This window comes from Perognathus longimembris, chromosome 28 (assembly GCF_023159225.1).
Source record: "Perognathus longimembris pacificus isolate PPM17 chromosome 28, ASM2315922v1, whole genome shotgun sequence".
In the NCBI taxonomy this organism is placed as follows: domain Eukaryota; kingdom Metazoa; phylum Chordata; class Mammalia; order Rodentia; family Heteromyidae; genus Perognathus; species Perognathus longimembris.
This window is the reverse complement of record NC_063188.1, coordinates 109,174,604-109,193,832: the sequence shown is the minus strand read 5'-3', so window position 1 is coordinate 109,193,832 and position 19,229 is coordinate 109,174,604. Positions and strand designations below refer to the sequence as shown.

The 19,229-nt window shown below is 41.9% G+C and overlaps 1 protein-coding gene across 3 annotated transcripts in view; it reads left to right on the top strand.

Moving 5' to 3' along the window:
* Wwc3 (WWC family member 3) overlaps window positions 1-19,229 on the top strand; it is a 108,705-nt gene that overhangs the window by 65,823 nt on the left and 23,653 nt on the right. For all 3 annotated transcript variants that reach the window (XM_048335511.1, XM_048335510.1, XM_048335509.1), the window contains exons 7-11: window positions 4-153; window positions 2,827-2,900; window positions 13,989-14,231; window positions 17,021-17,110; window positions 18,292-18,857. In XM_048335511.1, coding sequence (XP_048191468.1) covers window positions 4-153; window positions 2,827-2,900; window positions 13,989-14,231; window positions 17,021-17,110; window positions 18,292-18,857 — 1,123 coding nt within the window. The remainder of the gene's footprint in view (window positions 1-3; window positions 154-2,826; window positions 2,901-13,988; window positions 14,232-17,020; window positions 17,111-18,291; window positions 18,858-19,229) is intronic.

Sequence of the window (19,229 nt, the reverse complement as noted above, 5' to 3'; positions counted from 1 at the left end):
CAGAGCCTGGCCAAGCTTACTGACAGCTTCAAGAATAGCTGCTCCATCACTGACTCTCTGCAAGATTTCCCTCACAGTGCAGGCACGCACGGCAACTCTGGTGCTCCTCAGCAGTTCTGTGATACCGGCTCTCAGACAGATGCCATGGGGGAGGTATGTCTGCCCTAGGGTGAAGAAACTAATGAACCCAGAGAAGAGTTGTTGGATTGCATTGCTGCCACTCATTTGCCTTAATTTTTCATTTTCATTTCAGAAATGTTTTGAAGGAAAAAAGAGTATTTCTCATATCCAGCTGTGATGTAAGATAAAAGATGCAATTGAATAATGTTACTTTGTGATTTTTAGCATGTGTCAGCAAACATTTGTTGTGGAAGGATCAGTTAGCAAATATGTAGGCTTTAGAGGCCCGACTGTCTCTACCTTGACTGTTCAGTTCTGTCATTGTATTGCAAAAGCAGTACGGGATGCTAAGTGAAAGAATAGGTTATCTGTGTGCCATTACAACTGTATTTACAAAGTGGGCAGTGGGCTGGACTTGATCTCTGGTTTAGACCACCTGGGTTATACTTTGTTGCCATTTCTTACTCTTCAAAAATGAATGTTACTAAAAGAATGTCACTGAAAGAGCTAAAGCCAATGAAAGATCTAAGAGAAAATGTGACACCAGAAATAATTTCATCACCCCCCCACTTTGATGGTACTGGGGTTTAAACTCAGGGTTCCACACTTGCCAGACAAGTATTCTTACACTTGAACCATACCCCTCAGCCCTGTTTTTAGTTATTTTTCAGATCGAATCTCAAAGCTGTTTGCCTGGAGTTGCTACAGAGGTCTTCCTACTTGCACGTCCTGCTAGCTGAGATTACAGCATGAGCCACCACACCTGGCCCTGGCCCCTTTAGTAATTAATGAGGCCTTTGGTTAACTGTAGGAACAGTTGGGAGAATTATCAGCTGCAATTGTGTAGTGCATAATCAAAAGTATGCTTTTGTAATGTCACCGAGTTTGAAATTGATTTGCCAGTAAATCCATTTGGAAAGCAATTTGGAGGGCTTTTTTCTTAGGATTTATTAAGTAAAGATAAAATGCCAGTGGAATGCACAATCTCTCTTCCTCCCTACCTCATTAAATAAAAAGAAAACAGAAAAGGAAGAAGAAACCATTTGATGGAAAGTTCTGGATTTAAAGTAATTAGCTAGTATTTGAAATTTGGGGATAGTACCTTTCTAGAGAGAGGATGATATAAATTATGACCCATAATTTATGTCTTGATGTCCTGGAAATATCCTATTTTCAGGTTTACCGTTGTCATTGTCAAAAGCAGATTTGGGCATTTTTGACCAGACACCTTCAGTTTAAAGAATATAGTCACCATCTGAAACATAAAAGAACCTGAGTCAAAAATGTTTGGCATTTTTGCCTAAAGATTTTGAAGGAAGGAAATAAGTAGAGGACTAATTGAATTCTGGAAGTGACTCCCTGCTGCTTATCATAAGATTAGATTTAGAATTTACAGCTCTTAATTGGGCTGAGAGAAACAGATAAGATCAAAGGCTCTTTAATGAATTTGGTAAGCCATTCTAAAAATGTTAGGTCAAGAGTGGTGGCTGGTTCTGCTACTCTAGCTGTAAATTGTCATGGTTTATGAGCTCCTGCAGTTTACTGAGGCTTGTCTTGGCTTGGCAGCTTTACAGCTGTTATCTCGGTTTAACTAGGGGTTTTTGTGTGTGTATGTGTGTGTAGGATTTTGTTATTTTCAGTATACTCGGTATGAACATATATTTAATATTTAATAACATGTGTATTGTGTAAACAATGTGTATGTATAATGTATATGCATATGTAAATGATTAATGTATAATTTAATATGTAATAAAATATTTAATATTTAATCACAACTACTGATCATATTTTGAACATTTAAAGTATAACTCTAAAATGATAATTCCCTCACTTTCCTTCCTTTTATGGTTTGTTTTCATGACCATGACCTTGGAAGGCATCCTCTACTTCCTACCTACTAGTCTTTCTTCTTCAGAATTTGAGACTGCTTACTAGATCATTACAGTTGTCTTTCAGTATGGACAGCCAGAGCCCTCCTCAGATATCAGAATCCACACATGATTGAGTTCGTTATGTAAAATGGAATGGTGTTTGCAACATTACCTACATACTTCCTCCTGTATACTTAAAACCTTCTCCAGATTATTTATAATATCTAAGACAGTGTAAATGCTACACACATAGTTGTATTCTATTGTTTGGGAAATAGTAATAGGAAAAAAGTTTGACCATTCCTAACTATAGGGTTTTTTGGTATATTTTTTATTATCTTTAGGTAGTTGTACAAAGGAGTTTCAATTCAACATGTCACCCTTTCCCTAGTAACACTTTTGATCTTCAGGTGGTTGAATCTATGGATAGAACTCAAAAATGTGGAGGGACAAGTGTTTTACTGGTTTTTGAGGAATTGGAGAGTCTACAGTGTAAAGTTGGATACATAGTTTATCTTTGTATCAATTATACTAAGTAATTTCCTGTTTCTTTTAAAAGTGAATTTGTTGTTATTTGGAATTATATGGTAGAGGAGTATACTTGCCTTGTTTATAAAACAAAAATGATGCCAGTTGCCTCCCAACCCTCACCGGTCAAGGATAGCAGAAGAGTATTATTTGCAGTGTTCTCTTCTAGGGCTTTGAGAAATTACAACTGGAAGACAAATTAAAAGAATATTCTTCATTGTGTAGAAAGTTTAAATGAATTCCTGATATTTTGAAAATACGTTGCTAATGCTTTCCTCCCCCCCCTTTTTTTTCTTCTGGGAAGTTTGTCTTTGATGATAAAACAAGACTTGTAGACCGAGTCAGACTTAACTGGCAATATGAGGAAGCCCGAAAGAGGTAAGAAGCACATTCTTACAATCTTGTTTTCTGCTCATTTTCTTTCTTTCATGGAAGAAAGTTTAGTGTACTTCTAGCATGTGGTTATTCACATTTTACTGGAAATGAGTGTCTGCAGGAATACAGACCAAAAAGTATCTTCATCTATATGTAGCTTCTTAATACACATGGCAAACTTTTGAGTATACTTAAAATATGGAATTCTAAATACTGAAAATTGGTGGAGAGGTGAGTCCATAAGAATAGAGATTTTTGCAGCTGTGTTTATCCTACCATCGATTTCTGAAGTCCCTTCCTTCCCTCCCACAGTAGTGTCTGTCCCTCAGACCAGTGTGAGAAAACTGTCCTGTCATCTACGTGGCTCCTAATGCCATAGGTCAGTGCAGAAAAGCATACACAGAGCTTAGTGAACAAGCCGTCTTACTAAGTATTAGGTCAGCAAGTGACAGCAGCACCTACTCAATTTCATTTTATTGGAGAGAAGTGACACCACTTATGTTGACCTGCATTGTGACTCGCTTGCCTTCTGCAAACTGAGATTTAGCTGGGTTTGTGGATTGAGTTTCTCTTTCTTCACCAACAATGCTGCCCCTCAGCCTTCACCACAGAACACAGGCCAGCCTGAGAGTTTTCTCCAGTCTTCTCACAGCAGAATTCTTTTCTTTTTCATTGTTTTTAAAAAAAATAATAATTACTTATTTATTGTCAAAGTGATGTACAGAGGGGTTACAGTTTCATACATTAGGCTATGGGTACATTTCTTGTACTGTTTGTTACCTCCTCCCTCATCTCCCCACTCTCTCTCCCCCTTTCCCTCTCCCCCCATGACTTGTTCAATTGGTTTACAACAAATGGTTTTGCAAGTATTGCTTTTGGAGTCATTTGTCTTTTTATCCTTTGTCTCTCGATTTTGATATTCCCTTTCACTTCTCTAGTTCTAATACAAGTATATACAGTATCCAGGTATTCAGGTGAGATACAGGGATAGTGTGGGGACAACCACAGGAAGGGGATACAAGAGGATCATCAAGAAAAGGAGCTACGGTTTCACATGGCATGTTGAAAGTAATTACAACAGTGATCTAACAGTCGTTTTCATAACATGGAGTTCATTTCACTTAACATCATCTTATGTGTTCATAAGGGCATAGCTGTTGGGCTCTTGAGATCCTTCACAGCAGAATTCTTCTGGTGTTATATTCTTAGTGTGTCACATTTCCCCTCAGGAGTTCAGGGTCCCCATTTTCAGTATTTTGACCCTTCCCTGGATCACATGTCCTCTTTTTAGACACTTTATTTCTCTTATGCCTTCTAGAAAGAGTCTGAAAACCAAATCCTTCCAAAATATATGCCTTAGAAAAATATAAATTATAACTTTTTAAAATGTTTCCATAGCCATAAATGAAATGCTATCTTATTATCTTGGGAAAAAGGAGCAGAAATCAGGCAAGACGAGCTGCCCCTTTATGGAAGCTCAGCACTTGGGCCTGCTCAGTGTACTTTAGAGCTCATAGAGTCTGGAAATCGACTTTGTTGGCTTTGTAGAAACTGTAAAAATAGCAGCAAAAGCAAACCATCTGACTCCTGCTGCAGGGCCAACTTAAACTGACATGGCCTCATATTTGCTAGGAGGTAGTACACCCGTTCTTCCTGGCTCTTTAGGGTATATTCGTAGTGGGCTTTAAGTTTCCTTGCAGAATGTTGCCAAGTTCATTGCCCAGTGCTGGTTCCCTTTGTGGTCACATTCTTCATTTTGCATGCATTCCTTGTCTTGCTTGTGAGGGGCAATTGTTTCTTCCGACTCGTCTTCTGCCTGTTTGTGCCTGCTTCAAAATGGAACTTCAAAGTGTGGGTGCTGGAATTTGCTGTGCTGTATCAAACACAGAAAAGAGATCATTGCTACACTTAGGACCATAATTGTTGTGTGTGTTGCTGTGACATTTCCAAACATAGCAAGTGACCTCTTTGTTTTCTAGAAATGGTATCAGTACATAGCAAGTCACCTTATAAATGTCAAATAATACATCTGGGGAAAGTTGAGTAAGAAATTTACTCAGGGAGCATACATTGTACTTCCTTACTTTAGAATGAATGTATTATTTCAAGATTGCCAAAACATTGAGCAACATACTGCAGCTATAGAGGAGGGTCCAGAGGCCTGGGTTTCTACCGTAGTGTCCCAGTAGGGACTTTTCAAGAATGCCTTTCTGGGCTGTTTGGAATGTCTAAAAGTCCAAGCTGCAGTGTAAGCTGACCTGAGTTGGCTGCACAGGCGCAGCCTGTGACATGAGTGCAGTGCTTCTGAGCATGGAGAGTGCAACTTTAGCTCATGGTTTGTTGTCACAGTTAGGAGGCGGGTGCTCAGGATTTTCCAGCACAGAGGCACTGACCCTCACAGCAAGGACTTGGCTGGACTAGGCTGTTGGTAGTATTGAGGCTAAGAAAACTTAGTCTTGGGAGCCAGGCGCTGGTGGCTCACGCCTGTAATCGTAGCTACTCAGGAGGCTGAGATCTGAGGATGGCGGTTCAAAGCCAGCCCCGGCAGAAAAGTCCATGAGACTCTTATCTCCAATTAACTGCCAGAAAACCAGAAGTGGTGCTGTGGCTCAAAGTGGTAGAGAGTGCTAGGCTTGAGCCCAATGAGGCCCAGGGACAGCACTCAGGCCCTGAATTTAAGCCCTACACCTGAAAAAAAACACAAACAAACAAAAAAAGAAAACACACTCTTGGGATCCTACCTGTCTTGTTCCTGAATCTTCACTTTGCATGGACAATAGAAACCTGTATGAGCCCATGCTAACTTGCAGACATCAGCCCACTTCCCTAGGTCCCCATTTGCCCTGGGCCAGTCCCATTGGCCCCCTTGATTGTCCTTAGTTATGCTGCTGCTATTCACTCATCCCATTAGTATCCTGGCAGGCCTCAAACCTGCAAGGCAAATTTCTGACTTGGTGCCTACAGTCAGCAGATTGGTGACCCTGTGAGCATGTTACCTTCCATAACAAATAAGGCTTTGCAAATGTGATGAAGTTAAGGACCTCGAGCTGAAGAAATCATCCTCGTTGATACAGGGAAGCCGAGTGTCACCCAGAGTCCTTACAAGAGAGAAGGAAGTGAGAGAAAATGAGGGAGAGAGGTTAACATTGTTTAAAGAGAAATGTACTCATTACCTTACTATGTACCCCTCTGTACATCACCTTTACGAGAGGGAGGGAGGGAGGGAGAGAGAGAGAGAGAGAGAGAGAGAAGGAAGTAGGAGGGCAAGAGTGAAAGAAGAGACAGAATGATGGAAGAGAGGCCAGAGTGATGCAGGGCCCTGAGCCAAGGAGTGGAGGAAGCCCCCAGAAACTAGAAGAGGCAAACAGATGGAATCTGTCCTAAAACCTCCAGGAGGAAAGTTTATGTTGATTCATAGAGCTGCAGCCAAATAATGGTATTGTTTCAACCCACCATGTTTGTGGCCATTGCCTTGAACAGCAGCAAAAGAAAATTCATACAGTGTCCTTGGCTTTGGCTATTTCCTCAGCTTGGAATAGAGTACTTCCCCCTAAGTTGTCATAGGAGCCTCTGTTATGGTTTGGATCTGAAATGTCCCCTGAATGCCATGTGTTAAAGGTTTGGCTGCCAGCTGATGAACTTTTCAGAGGTGGAGTCTACTGGAAGGAAGTAGGTTACTTGGGGCATGCCAAGGATCTTAAATTTCTTAAATTTTCCTGGAATTGTGACAGGGATGGCACTCTCCTTGGAATTAAAGGAGAGAGTTTCCAGAGGCTGGTATTATGGGGGAGGATCATTTAGATGGTAGACCTTGGTTTTTGGTTTTTGATACTGAATATGGTGCTTTTAATGGCTTTAATTCACCCTTGAAATATTCCTGTCAGTGGAGGCCTCAACAAGTTGATCACAGTTGCTCACTGGTTGCAACCCTTCCTGGCTCTGATCCCCTAATATGGTGGTAGCAGTGCACCTCTCCTGTCCCCTTGGAGTCATTATACTCTGTCTCCAGTCATTCCAAGTTGCTTCTGGTAGTTAGGGCTTGACTGATAATTGTTGCATGCCCGAGTTGCCAATCTTGCAATCCAGCTGTGGCACTGGCAAGTCACTGGACTCAGTACCATTTTCAGAACAGCCTTCTCGCCTCTGCCTGAGTACATACAATGAAAGTTAGGACCAGTTAAAGTCATCAGGTTTCATCCTCCCCGTATGAGGGATTTTACTCCTGTTTTTTTTTTTTTTTTTGATTGCCTCTAAATGAGGCATGTGATTAGAACAATATAGACTTGGGGAGAGGGTGGTAGCAAGCAGTTTTTTTTTAGCAAGAATTAACCCTTAAATGGATATTAACATTCCAGGGTCCAGTCATAAGGCCACAATCAAGACCTTATGGCTTTGAGGTTCTGTCCATGACTTGATTGGACTCTGATACATCCCTGATATGAGCATCACCACTGAAGGGGTGTCTGTGTACAAGAAAACATCCTTAGACACCTAAACATTTTAGTGGTGATACTGGCAAAGGATAATGTGTCCCTCCCTCATCATTCACACTCAACTAGATAGCATTATGTGGTCTTTTCTCTTACCCTGGTAGACTTCCATCATTTTAGTTCCACTACCCAGCATTTATTCTTTTCCTCTGCCACTTCCTTGAGACATCAGTCTTTTGGCTGTTGTTTCTAAAACCATCATACCATGAAAAGTTTAGCTTATTTCCTACATTAGTCAGGGCTCTCCAGAAAAATGGGATCAATAGGTGGTATGGGGGCGGTAATTATAGGAATTGGCTCACATGCTGTGTATAGGCTGAGAAATCCTACCTGCTACTTGCAGGCTGAAGAACCAGGAAAACTAGTGGTGTGATTAAGTTGAATCTGATCACCAATCATCAGTGTTTGGTGGGGATGCTGGTCTAAGTCTCAGAGTCCAAAGACCTAAGGACAAGGAACTCCAGTGTCTTGATAGCAGGAGATCATCCTAACTTAAGAAGAGGACACATCAGTGGGTTAGACGATTTCCTCTCACATTGGTGAGAGCAGGCCTTCTTTACTCTGTCTACTGATTCAAATACTAATCTATACCAGAAACACTTTTCGAGACATACATGCAAATGTATTACCAGCTACCAGAGCATCCCTTAAATCAGTCAAGTTGACATACAGTCATCATACCCACCCTCTGAAGAAGTAGTTGTGTTTTGCCAATTCCAACAGGTAGAGAAAGTTACATCAAAATGTATTTTGGAGCCAGGTGCTGGTAGCTCACGCCTAAATCCTAGCTATTCAGGAAGCTGGGGTCTGAGGATCATGGTTCAAAGCCAGCCCAGGCAAGAAAGTCCATGAGACTCTAATCTCCAATTAACCACCAGAAAACCAGAAGTGGTGCTGTGGCTCAAGTGGTAGAGCACTAGCCTTGAGCTGAAGAGCTCAGGGACAGCACCCAGGACCAGAGTTCAAGCCCCATGACAGACAAAAAAAAAGTATCTTGGCGAAGTCTTTCCTTGGTTATTTCGATTTGAGATTGTTTTTGAGAAGTACAGAATTCTCAAAATCCATAATTCTTGACAATGCAAGGCTTTTTATATGTTCAGATTTAAGGGAAAGTTTGTGGAGAGGATTTTGTGACCAAACTACTAGCATCATGGTGACCAGTTTTGTGTTGCAAATGTGCATCATCTGAAATGTACCAGAATGACTGCTTCTGCAATTCCCTTTACGAATGTGTTTTTGAATTCCCAATTCACATTACTGGTTGGTACTGGTAAAGTTGGAAGTGTGGGTTTTCTTGAAGCAATCCTGATGACACACATAGTTCCTTACTATTAACCTAAGAGCACTTACTCTAGAACTGTGCACAAATCATAGCTGTTACCATAGAAACACTCCACCCACATGGGAGCATAACTGTTGATGCATCCAGTTTCTCTGTCTTCATTTTCATTGCCAGGGTCAGTCCTGCTGTTCACCATGTTGTTAAGAGTCAGTACTTTTACTTGTATGATTCTAGTTGAATTTGATAAATTACTTAAATTTTCCTTTCACTTTTCAGTGACTTTGTGTTTTGCCTTTGTTGAAGAGAATACAGCTGTGAGAAATAAAGAAAAGCATCCTTACTGTTACAGCTCTGTCTTCCCCACTTGAGTCAGAATAAAGAAGCTGGAAGACCTGGTGTTATTAGGGTGTTGTGCTCTGAAGATGTGTACTTTTCAGGGTGGAAGTTATTAGGGAGGGAAACTGATGATTAGATAGGAAATTGGTTATTAATATTAGCAGGCCATTATTTGTACTGTATGTTCTAGATTCAGATTTCTTGAATTTGCCATGTAAAGTTGAGCAGAATGCACAGTGGTTTATCAATATCTAGTTCAGTCAAGTGAACTTAGACCTCAGATGAGATTTTTCCTTAGTCTTTGCTTTCATTTAAATAGATGGAAAATAAAACAGGGGAAAAAGTAAGAAATATCAAATCGGCAACCATAATAGAAACCTGAAGACACAGATCTCAAAGGTGTTGTCACGTCTTGGAATGTGGCATTAGGATCCATCGTGACGAATGGTGGGTGGCCTGGAGTTCTGTTTGGTCCTCCAGAAAGCAGTAGAATTTTAGGAACATGAGATGTAGTAGACTTAAGAGTTTAGGTATTGATTCAGATAATTGGAGATTGCTTTTGATGTGCCTGAAAAGTCACAAGCCCACTTTTCTTGGAAAAATGCAAGTCATTTAAGATTTCCATATGAATTGTGAGAATCTGAATAGTTTCTGCAGCATAAATGCAGGTTTTCATTCATGGTTTAATGTACTTGGATTTAAACTGAAACGTTGTTTGGGTAGAATTCATAAGGGAAAGATGATTCCTGGTTTACATTAGGCTCGACCAAGGAATAGAATTTGAAATCCCATAATAAATATGAAACCTGAATGCTTAATTCAGGATTTACTTTTCGTTTTTTCACTATGAGGGCATGAAAACGTATGTTTTTAAGCTTTTTAAAGGCATTTGTGAAAGATTATAGACTATAAAATGTATTCTCTATCAAAAAGAAGAACCGATAAAACAGTTGACTTGTACAAAAAAGAAAAAGAAACTATTGCCAATTTTAAGTGGCTTTCAGTTCTCTAAAAAATGCACTTGGAAAAGTTTTTTTCTGCAAACTTAATCACAATCTTCCTTTGTCTCCATGTATTTAGTTTCACTGAAATGATATTTCAAAGAAAAACCATTCTGGAAATTGCTTTTCCTTTAATGCCCAGAAGTGGAATGATGGCCCTCACAGGAATGGGGCTCTCAGTAGAGGCTCAGTTGTTTGGCGTGGATATAGAAGGTGTGTTGAACCTTGAAGCACATCTGTGTTTAGCTTTAGGCAAGTAGTCTGTTTCCTCATGTAAACCTCCCATACTGAAGATACTCCCTGCAGATGGCTCTTTTCCACAGCACAGCAGACAGCAATATTGTTTGAAAGGCAAGGGGACTGTATGAGCAATCTGTTGTTAAAGGAATCCTTGTGCTTTTGGCTTCCAGAACAGAGAAAGAATGATGTGCCTCTCTTGACCTGGCTGAAGGGGACCCTCGAATTTCCACATCTAGAGCATGAATGTAAAGAAGGATATACTTTCCCTTCCTCTTCGTAGATAGCTTCAATTGAACTTGGAATCATTTGCATTGCTGTGAAATTTTACTTTAAAAGGCACTAGGTTAAGCGTGGAAATGCTTGCTTAGTTTTCAGCACAGCCGAAACAACTTTTCCAGATGGGTTGTAAGAAATCAGCCTCATCCGGATCTTGTTTCTGCTGGAGAAGTCACCCCTCCCCATACATCCTTGCATATTTTTCCTGCAAACTATGAAAAGTTGACTGCATGCTTTAATTTTGGCTATAGTACTGTTTCTTTATGTCTGAGGCAGGCAGACCTTCTGAAAGTTGCTCTAAGGCTACTCTTCCCTCTTATAATACATTTTTCCCTCATTTTTTTCTTGATAGTGCACATTACTTGAGATTTTCCTGGAAAGGATATAATTATCTGGAACTGGCATCCTTGTCGATACCAGTTATCTCAGAGTTGGCAGGTTCAAATGGAATTGTGATGGCTTCACATTTAAACCTCAGGAGACTGGGATTGTTGCTCTGTGGTCGAGTTCTTGCCTAGCATGCCTAAGGCCCTGCCTGGGCTCCATGTCCAGAGCTATAAAAAATAACCCTAAAACAATACATAACCTCAAAAAACTTAAAAGGAATGCTTTTTAAAAATTTTATGTTTATTGAAAAGGTGATGAGCAGGGGGGTTACTGTTACATAAGTAAGGCAATGAGTACATTTGTTTTTAATCATTGTTACCCCATCCCTCATTATCTCCCACTTACTCCTCCCTGTTCCCCCCCCCCCAGTTGTAAGGTTCATATCTCACATAGCGTCAAGTGAGTATCAATGTTGCATTGGTTCATCCTTTGTCCTGCTATTTCTGTGATTCCCTTTCCCTTCCACATAAAAAGGAGTGCGTTTAAGAATGCATGTAGGGCTGGAACTGTGGCTTAGTGGTAGAGTGCTTGCCTAGCATGCATGAAGTCCTGGGTTTGAATCCTCAGCACCATATAAACAGAAAAAAGCTGGAAATGGCACTGTGGCTCAAGTGGTAGAGTGCTAGCCTTGAGCAAAAGGAAGCTAGGGACAGTGCTCAGGCCCTGAGTTCAAGCCCAAGGACTGGCACAAAAAAGAATGCATGTAGCCAGGCACCTATAATCCTAGGTACTCAGGAGGCTATGATCTGAGGCTCACAGTTTGAAGCCAGCCCAGGCAGGGAGCTCTGTGAGACTATTGTCTCCAATAAACTACTCAAAAATGGCAGGAAGTGGTTCTGTGGCTCAAGTGGTAGAGTGGTTGCCTTGAGCAAAAAGATCAGGGAGAAAGGCCAGGCCCAGAGTTCAAGCCCCAGGACTGGAAAAAAGAAAGAAGAATGCATGTGTTTATATTGACACCTAAATCTGACTTGGTTTCTCTGAACTCACATAGGCTTTCCTATGGATCCAATAAATTGAAATGAAAAAAGTATGAGGACAGTAGGTTTTCTCATTGTTCAAGTCTTTTATTTTTATTCTTTACCTTTGACTTGACTTCACTTGCAGTAAAATGTTCCAGACACTTCATTGGGTATAGTGTCTTATTTGGCACCAAGTTATTTATGGATCTGCTTGGAATGTATTTTCCTTGGGCTTCAGTTATATGACTGCCATAAATTTTAATTACACTAATTTGGTATAGGTGGACGCTTAAGCCTAGTTGGATTCCTAACCCTGTTCAGCTGCCTCTGTCATTAGTTTTTTGGTGACATGATTTGGCATCATTTCCCAACACATTTTCAGGAAATTGCTTGAGTTCGAAAAGAGCTTGTCTGTAAAAGCTACTGGCATGCAACTAGTTTCTTTACCTTCTTGGATAACTGAGGTTGAGTAAAATGTGTACATTTAAGCTATAGTTTGTGTTCCCTTTCTTTCTTGTGATTGTGGGTTTCCAGTTGGTTTAGTACCTAGAGAAGTAGTTGTTTCTGATCCTCTAACCAGATTACTAAGTCCTTGTGCTCGTGTGTAGATCGGGCAGAGCCTGACATGGCACTGCGTGAGACACCATGTTTAAAAGATGATCTACTTCAGCCAGTTCAGTAGCATCTGTGTGGGACACAGTGTTTAGATGGATTCTGAGGGCTGGATCCAGCAGGCAGGAAATGAGAGCTGGTTAGTGCCAGTGCGTCCTAGGCACTGAGGTGGGTAATCTCTGGAGCTCTCCTGCCATGCATCTGCCATTTCTGTTTTAGTGAGGATCAAGATTCAGAGGATCAAGGTGCCTAATGCAAACTCCTAAGATCTCTGAGGCCAGTTAGCATACTTTAGGCCAGGCAGGGCTGCAGAGAAGGCAGCTCTGTCTGAGAGTGGTGTGTATCTAGCTCCCAGGTGATGCTGAAGTTGCTGGTCCCAAGGACCCCACTTTGCTGCCTTAGAACAATGTTCCTGCATCTTAAATATTCCCATAGCTCTCTATTAACTCAAGGAAGTCTTTGGACTTTGTGTTTAGGCATATCTTACAGATTTCATCCCTACAGCATTGGGTTCAAGCTAAGACCGGCATTACTTACTTCTGTTTCTAAGTTTCTACCTGGGATGAGCCCTTGTCATTATGAGGGCCTTACTTAAGGAGCTTAAAACATACTACTTCCACTTTAAAGAGGCCTTAAAAACACAAGCCATGCCTATTTCACTTCATCTACACTCGATACCACTTTATGATACAAAAAAGTGATACAGTCTGTTTGCCAAGCAAGCACTTGGAAATTCAGGGGCATGGGAAGTGATAAGAGACCTTTACATCCTGATGAGGATTGTTGTGCCTTTGGTGAGGTTGATTGGTGTGCATATGACCAGAGTGTCTTCTGCCAACACCTACACTCTCAGGGCTTTCTCTTGTGCTCTCCTATATTTGTTTGTGTATCTGCCCACTGTTTGATGCACTTGGCTAGTGTTGAGTATCGTGCATGGTGATTGCATTCACATCTGACCAAGGTTTCTGAGGCAGGACGAACACACAGACCCAGATGATGTAGAGCACCCATTTTAGAACTATTCTCAGAGGCCCCATTGGTGGGTATGTTTCTCTCGTTATTTTTCCAAGGTGCTTAGGCATGGCTGAGGGGGCAAAAAGCCTGAAGCATCTGTTAGATTTCTGGCGACAGTATCTTGCTATGGATGACTGTGGGACATGGAGAAATGAATCGTTTCCTTCCTCTAGAATGACATTATGTAAAAAAATGACGTATCTGAAACAACATGGAGTGTGGGTGTGTTGAGGACTGCTCGCCTTTTTGTCCAATTTTGAAACAAACACAATGCCATTTTTGTTGTCTCAAATCTTAGACTAAGAGAAATTATACAAAGCACTTTTGAACTGTTTTCATGACCCATCATTTCCAATTTCTGTAAAGGTTGGTATAATTACTTCATTTATTTAGCAAAGTGGGTTTGTAGAATCAGTGGTGGTACAGAGAATGTTTGAACTTTTTTTTTTTCAGTTTTGTGGTATCTCTCTCACCTTTCTCTCTCTCACACACAGAGTCTCCAATATTCAGCAGCAGCTGGCCCAGCTTGCTAATGAGTCATGGCCAGGCATGGCAGAGGCTGACAGGGACCGGCTGCAGCTCATCAAAGAGAAGGAGGCTCTGCTTCAAGAGCTCCAGCTTATCATTCACCAGCGAAGGTCCACAGAAGACATGGCCCGGTTGGAGGAGGAGAGGAGGCGCCTGGAGGAGGAGATTCAGCGTGCACGAGCCACATCTGCACAGGGTGCCACGGAAAGGTGGGTTGCTCTCCAGAGGCTCAAGGGCAAGTGGAACGTGGCTTCCAGTGAAGAGCCAACCAGAGAACTAACTAGTTGCTATGTATATGGCTTGAGGATGTTCATGATTACTGCAGGTTGAGGATTCCTTATCTGAAAGGCATGAGCCCCAAAGTGTTTTCCATTTTGGAATTTTTTCTTTGATTTTTTAAAAATGTTACATGGACCATACCAATTGGACATTCCTCATCTGAAAATTTCAACTCCGAAATGCTCCAAAATCCAGAGCTTTTTTTGTATAACTTGGGATTGACTGTTTTCAAGAAGGCAGGTGCTCTACTACTTGAGTCATGCCTCTAGTTGCTTTTTTTTTTTGGCCAGTCCTGGGGCTTGGACTCGGGGCCTGAGCACTGTCCCTGGCTTCTTTTTGCTCAAGGCTAGCACTCTGCCACTTGAGCCACAGCTATATATGTGGTGCTGGGGAATTGAACCCAGGGTCTCATGTATACGAGACAAGCACTCTTGCCACTAGGCCATATCCCCAGCCCCAATTAGTTACTTTTTATGCCCGGGCCAGCATGGGCTGCCCTCTTCCTCCTTATGCTTCCTCACATTGCTGGCAATGGCAAGCACATGCCTCTTTATCCAGTATTGGGTAGCTGGGCTAACATGTGAGTACCACCATGGCCAGGCATTGGGTGAGATGGATTCTCACAAGCTTCTTTTTGCCTGGGCTGGCCTTGAACTTGATCTCCCGATCTCTTCCTCCTGAGTAGCTAGGATTATAAGCCTTAGCCACCACATTTGGCCCAAATTCAAAACTTTTAAGTACCATGTGAGTGATCAAATACCTTGGGATTTGCCAATGTTTGGGATTTTAAAATTTGAGATTAGAGTGTTTAACTTTACTGAGAGCAGCTACTTCCTGGCACGTTTCCTTGTCAAGTAGAAGGGAAGTGGGAGCACGTGCCTTCTGTACGATGTGAGGTGGCAGCTGCTCCCCAGGGTTCCTGGGGCTCCTGGTGGCTGCTCAGAAGTAGAAGATGATGGAGAAGACGGACAGTGAGGAGAGACAGGTGACACATCATCTCCTTTGCACTCTTCCTGGCATAGATGCTTGGTGCTTTTGCCTGTGTTTGTGGGCAGCACACCCTGGACAGGCTTGGGAATACTAACAGGAAGCGAGATGGGTGGCCATACAGCTCGGAAACAAGGAGTTCTGTTGCATTGGAGAATTCTCCCTACTTACTACTTTCATCTCGGACTTGGATTTCTAGCCAGGAAGCCTCAATACCGGGGTTTGAACTCAGGGCCTTGTGTTCGCTAGGCTAGTGTTCTGCCGCTTGAGTCATACCTTGAGCCCTGCTGTTTGCTGGTTATTTTGGAGATGGAATAGAAAGCTTTTTCTGCTCAGGATGGCCTCAAACTCTGATCCTCTAGATCTCAGCCATCTGAGTAGCTAGGATTACATGAGTCAGTCACCACACCCACCTCTGTTCTTTCTTTCTTTCTTTTTTTTTTTTTTTTTTGCCAGTCCTGGGCCTTGGACTCAGGGCCTGAGCACTGTCCCTGGCTTCCTTTTTGCTCAAGGCTAGCACTCTGCCACTTGAGCCACAGCGCCACTTCTGGCTGTTTTCTGTATATGTGGTGCTGGGGAATCGAACCCAGGGCCTCATGTATACGAGGCAAGCTCTCTCGCCACTAGGCCATATCCCCAGCCCTTCTGTTCTTTCTTTTGTGGGTCTGTTTCTGAATGACCCTGTCTTCAGTTGGTCTTAAAGGCTCTGTTAAGCACAGTACATGTGAAGCCAGTGTTTTTTGTATTCTTTATTGCCAAGTTGTTCAGCTTTCATAGTGTTTGTTCTACATCTCTCGATTTCCATTTGCTGCCTGGGATGGAGAAGTCTGTCAATGACTGGATCGGCTTTCCACATTTTTTGTGCCAGTCTTGGGGCTTGAGCGTAGGGCTTGAGTGCTGTCCTTGAGCTTTTTGTGTTCAAGGCTAGCACTCTACCACTTGAGTCAGAGCTCCACTTCTGTCTTTTTGGTGGTTACTTAGAGTCTCACAGACTTTTCCTGCCTGTGCTGGCTTTAAACCATGATCCTCAGATCTCAGCCTCCTGAGTAGCCTGGGATATAGGTGTGAACCAAGGGCACCTGAATAAAATTTAGGAACTTTAAGGTTACTTTTAAAATTAAAGATAACAAAAAACCCATTATTTGTGTGTGCATATACACACATACATACATATATACATATATAACATTTTATGACTGATTACTTTTTTGAAACAAAATAGTGAGAAGAGTGGTATTATTTAACATTTTTATAAACCTCAAAGTTTGACTTTCTAGAAGGCAGCTGTTTGAGCATTTGGCCTGTTGTGGTATGTCATTTGTGATAAACACATGAAGATAATCTGGCTGCTGAAGATATGTTTTGGGAAAAGAGGGGACTACATAAGACCCTTGAAGGAATACTGGCAATCCCCTGTTGAACAAAGCATTGATTTTAATATATGCTATTCAGATTTTAAATCAATTGTATAGCAGCCTTAGTTATGACAATATTTGACTGGAGAATATTGTGGCCCACTTATACCAGGGTGGTAGAGCCCAATTTATTATAAAGTCAGTCAATCTTCATATTTTTGCCTATGACTTTCAGTCATATCTTGGCTCTCTATGCTTGTAGAACTGATAGTCATTCCAACCTAAACTACTTGTGGGGAATTTATAGCTGAATTTTTTTTTATGAAAATGTACTCCCAGCCTTTTAACTCAGCAAACAACTATTTTTGTATGTATAGGATTCTCCTTCAGGAAAAAAGAAATTGTCTGCTTATGCAGCTGGAAGAAGCTACCCGCTTAACATCCTATCTCCAGTCCCAGTTAAAAAGGTAGGTTAAAGCACAATGCTTATGTGCCTCTGGTCATATAAAGTAATAGTGATCGGAATGAATTCTAGAAATGGAAACAAGAGGGGTGTCTTTTGTTTTCTTTTTGTCTTACATGCTCATTTCTTTGTGTTTGGGATGGTAGGTGGGGGCACAGAAATGGAGGGATAAAGGGGGAACAAAGGCAGCAGTGGTACTCACTAGGCACTATGTGGAAGATGAACAGTACAAATTGTGGGTGGGAACAGGAGAAAAAAAAACTGGAAGAGAGTGAGGGAAGTGGTGACATTGTCCAAAAAGAAATATGTTCCTTACCTGACTTATACAACTGTATGTCCTCTGTATGTCACTTTTATAATAATAATTAGAAAATAAAAGGGAGGTTACTTTACAAAAATGTATACTGCAGTGGCATGAACTTTATAATTCTCCTTAGCTTGAACTTTTCTCCTACTGGGAGCTTGGAACCTGAAGTATTTTTTTAATAACTTGCTAACATACAACTAACTAACATACAACTTTTAAAGGAAAACAAGACCCTCCCCCCACTATAACTAATGCAAGCTAATAGAAAAGGAAAATGAGGAGAACCAAATTTGACTTCAGGATAAAAAATCCAAGCCAGAAGTTATAGTATATACCTATAATCCCAGCACTAGAGAAACTCAGAAGATTCGTGAGTTCAAAGCTAGCTTGATATACATAGTAAGACCCTGCCTCATTGAAACAAAACAGAGAATAAATAAATCTGAAGCTACATTTGTAGAAAGATTTTGTAATCTAATTGACACTATCAGAAGTGTCCACCTATGCAACACAGACATTTTTATTTTGGATTTTTTAAGGGATGTAAATACTTTTAAGCAAAATCTGGATGCAGAATAATAGTTCATTGTTGTAAGTATTTGCTGTATTATAGTCATAATGTTGAGAACTTTATGTGGATTACCTCCTCAGTCACTCCTAACAGTGCAAAGAGGTAGGATTTGTAATTCCCCAGGTCCCCAGCGAGCAAGTGGGAGTCTGACCGCTCACTGCCCCCTAGCGTCAATCGAAAGACATACCTACGAAGGGCTGCACGCTGCCAGGGATTAAGCCATGCTCAGTTCTGGAGAGAATGAGGCTGGCAACAGTTTTGAGTATCAGTAGCACGTGTTTTTAAGGTTTTGGTTCTCTCGTTTCAGCCTGTCTGCCAGCACCCTGACAGTGTCCTCTGGGAGTAGCCGTGGCTCCCTGGCCTCCAGCCGGGGTTCTCTGGCTTCCAGCCGGGGTTCTCTGAGCTCCGTCAGCTTCACAGACATCTATGGCCTTCCACAGTATGAGAAGGCCGACACCGAATGTGGCCAGCTTCTGCGCTTCGATCTCATTCCCTTTGATTCTCTGGGACGAGATGTCCCCTTCTCAGACCCACCAGGCCACTCAGGCTTCCACAAACAGAGGCGATCTCTGGACACGCCTCAGTCCCTAGCATCCCTGTCCTCTCGCTCCTCCCTGTCTTCTCTGTCACCCCCCAGCTCTCCCTTGGACACACCCTTCCTCCCAGCTTCTCGAGACTCTCCCCTGGCACAGTTGGCAGATGGCTTTGAGGTGCCAGGCCTGGGCTCCCTGGACAGGCTGCGAGCACAGGCCTCTGCCTTGGGAGATGAAGATTTGCAGGGTACAGTGTCGCTTCAGCCACATGGATTCTCTGGGGACGGGGAAGGAGCTCGTGAACGGGGATCCCAAATGGCCAGTGCCCCCATCAGTGGAAGTAAGTGGTGATGAGACTTCTTGGGAAGCAAGGTCTGAAATTCGGGGGGAAGTCATGGGCAGTGGCATTGAAGCTGGTGTCTTTTCAAGTCTTCGATTAGCTGTTTGTTTAAGAACCTTGGTGGTGCTAGGAAGTGTTTGATCTATTCTAGTTGGGAAAGATAATTGATAGGCATTTAGCTTGTTTTTAGAATGTACTTGATTACTGAAAATGAAGGTAATAACCATATAATCTTCCACATTCAGAAGATGACAAAGAAGTACTAGGGTTTCTGAGTTCTCTGGAGAGTATTGTCGAGGTAGAACTTTCTGTGTGTGCCCTTATCACACCAACAGGTGGACTAGTTGTAGCCCAAGAGGAGTTCTGCTTCCA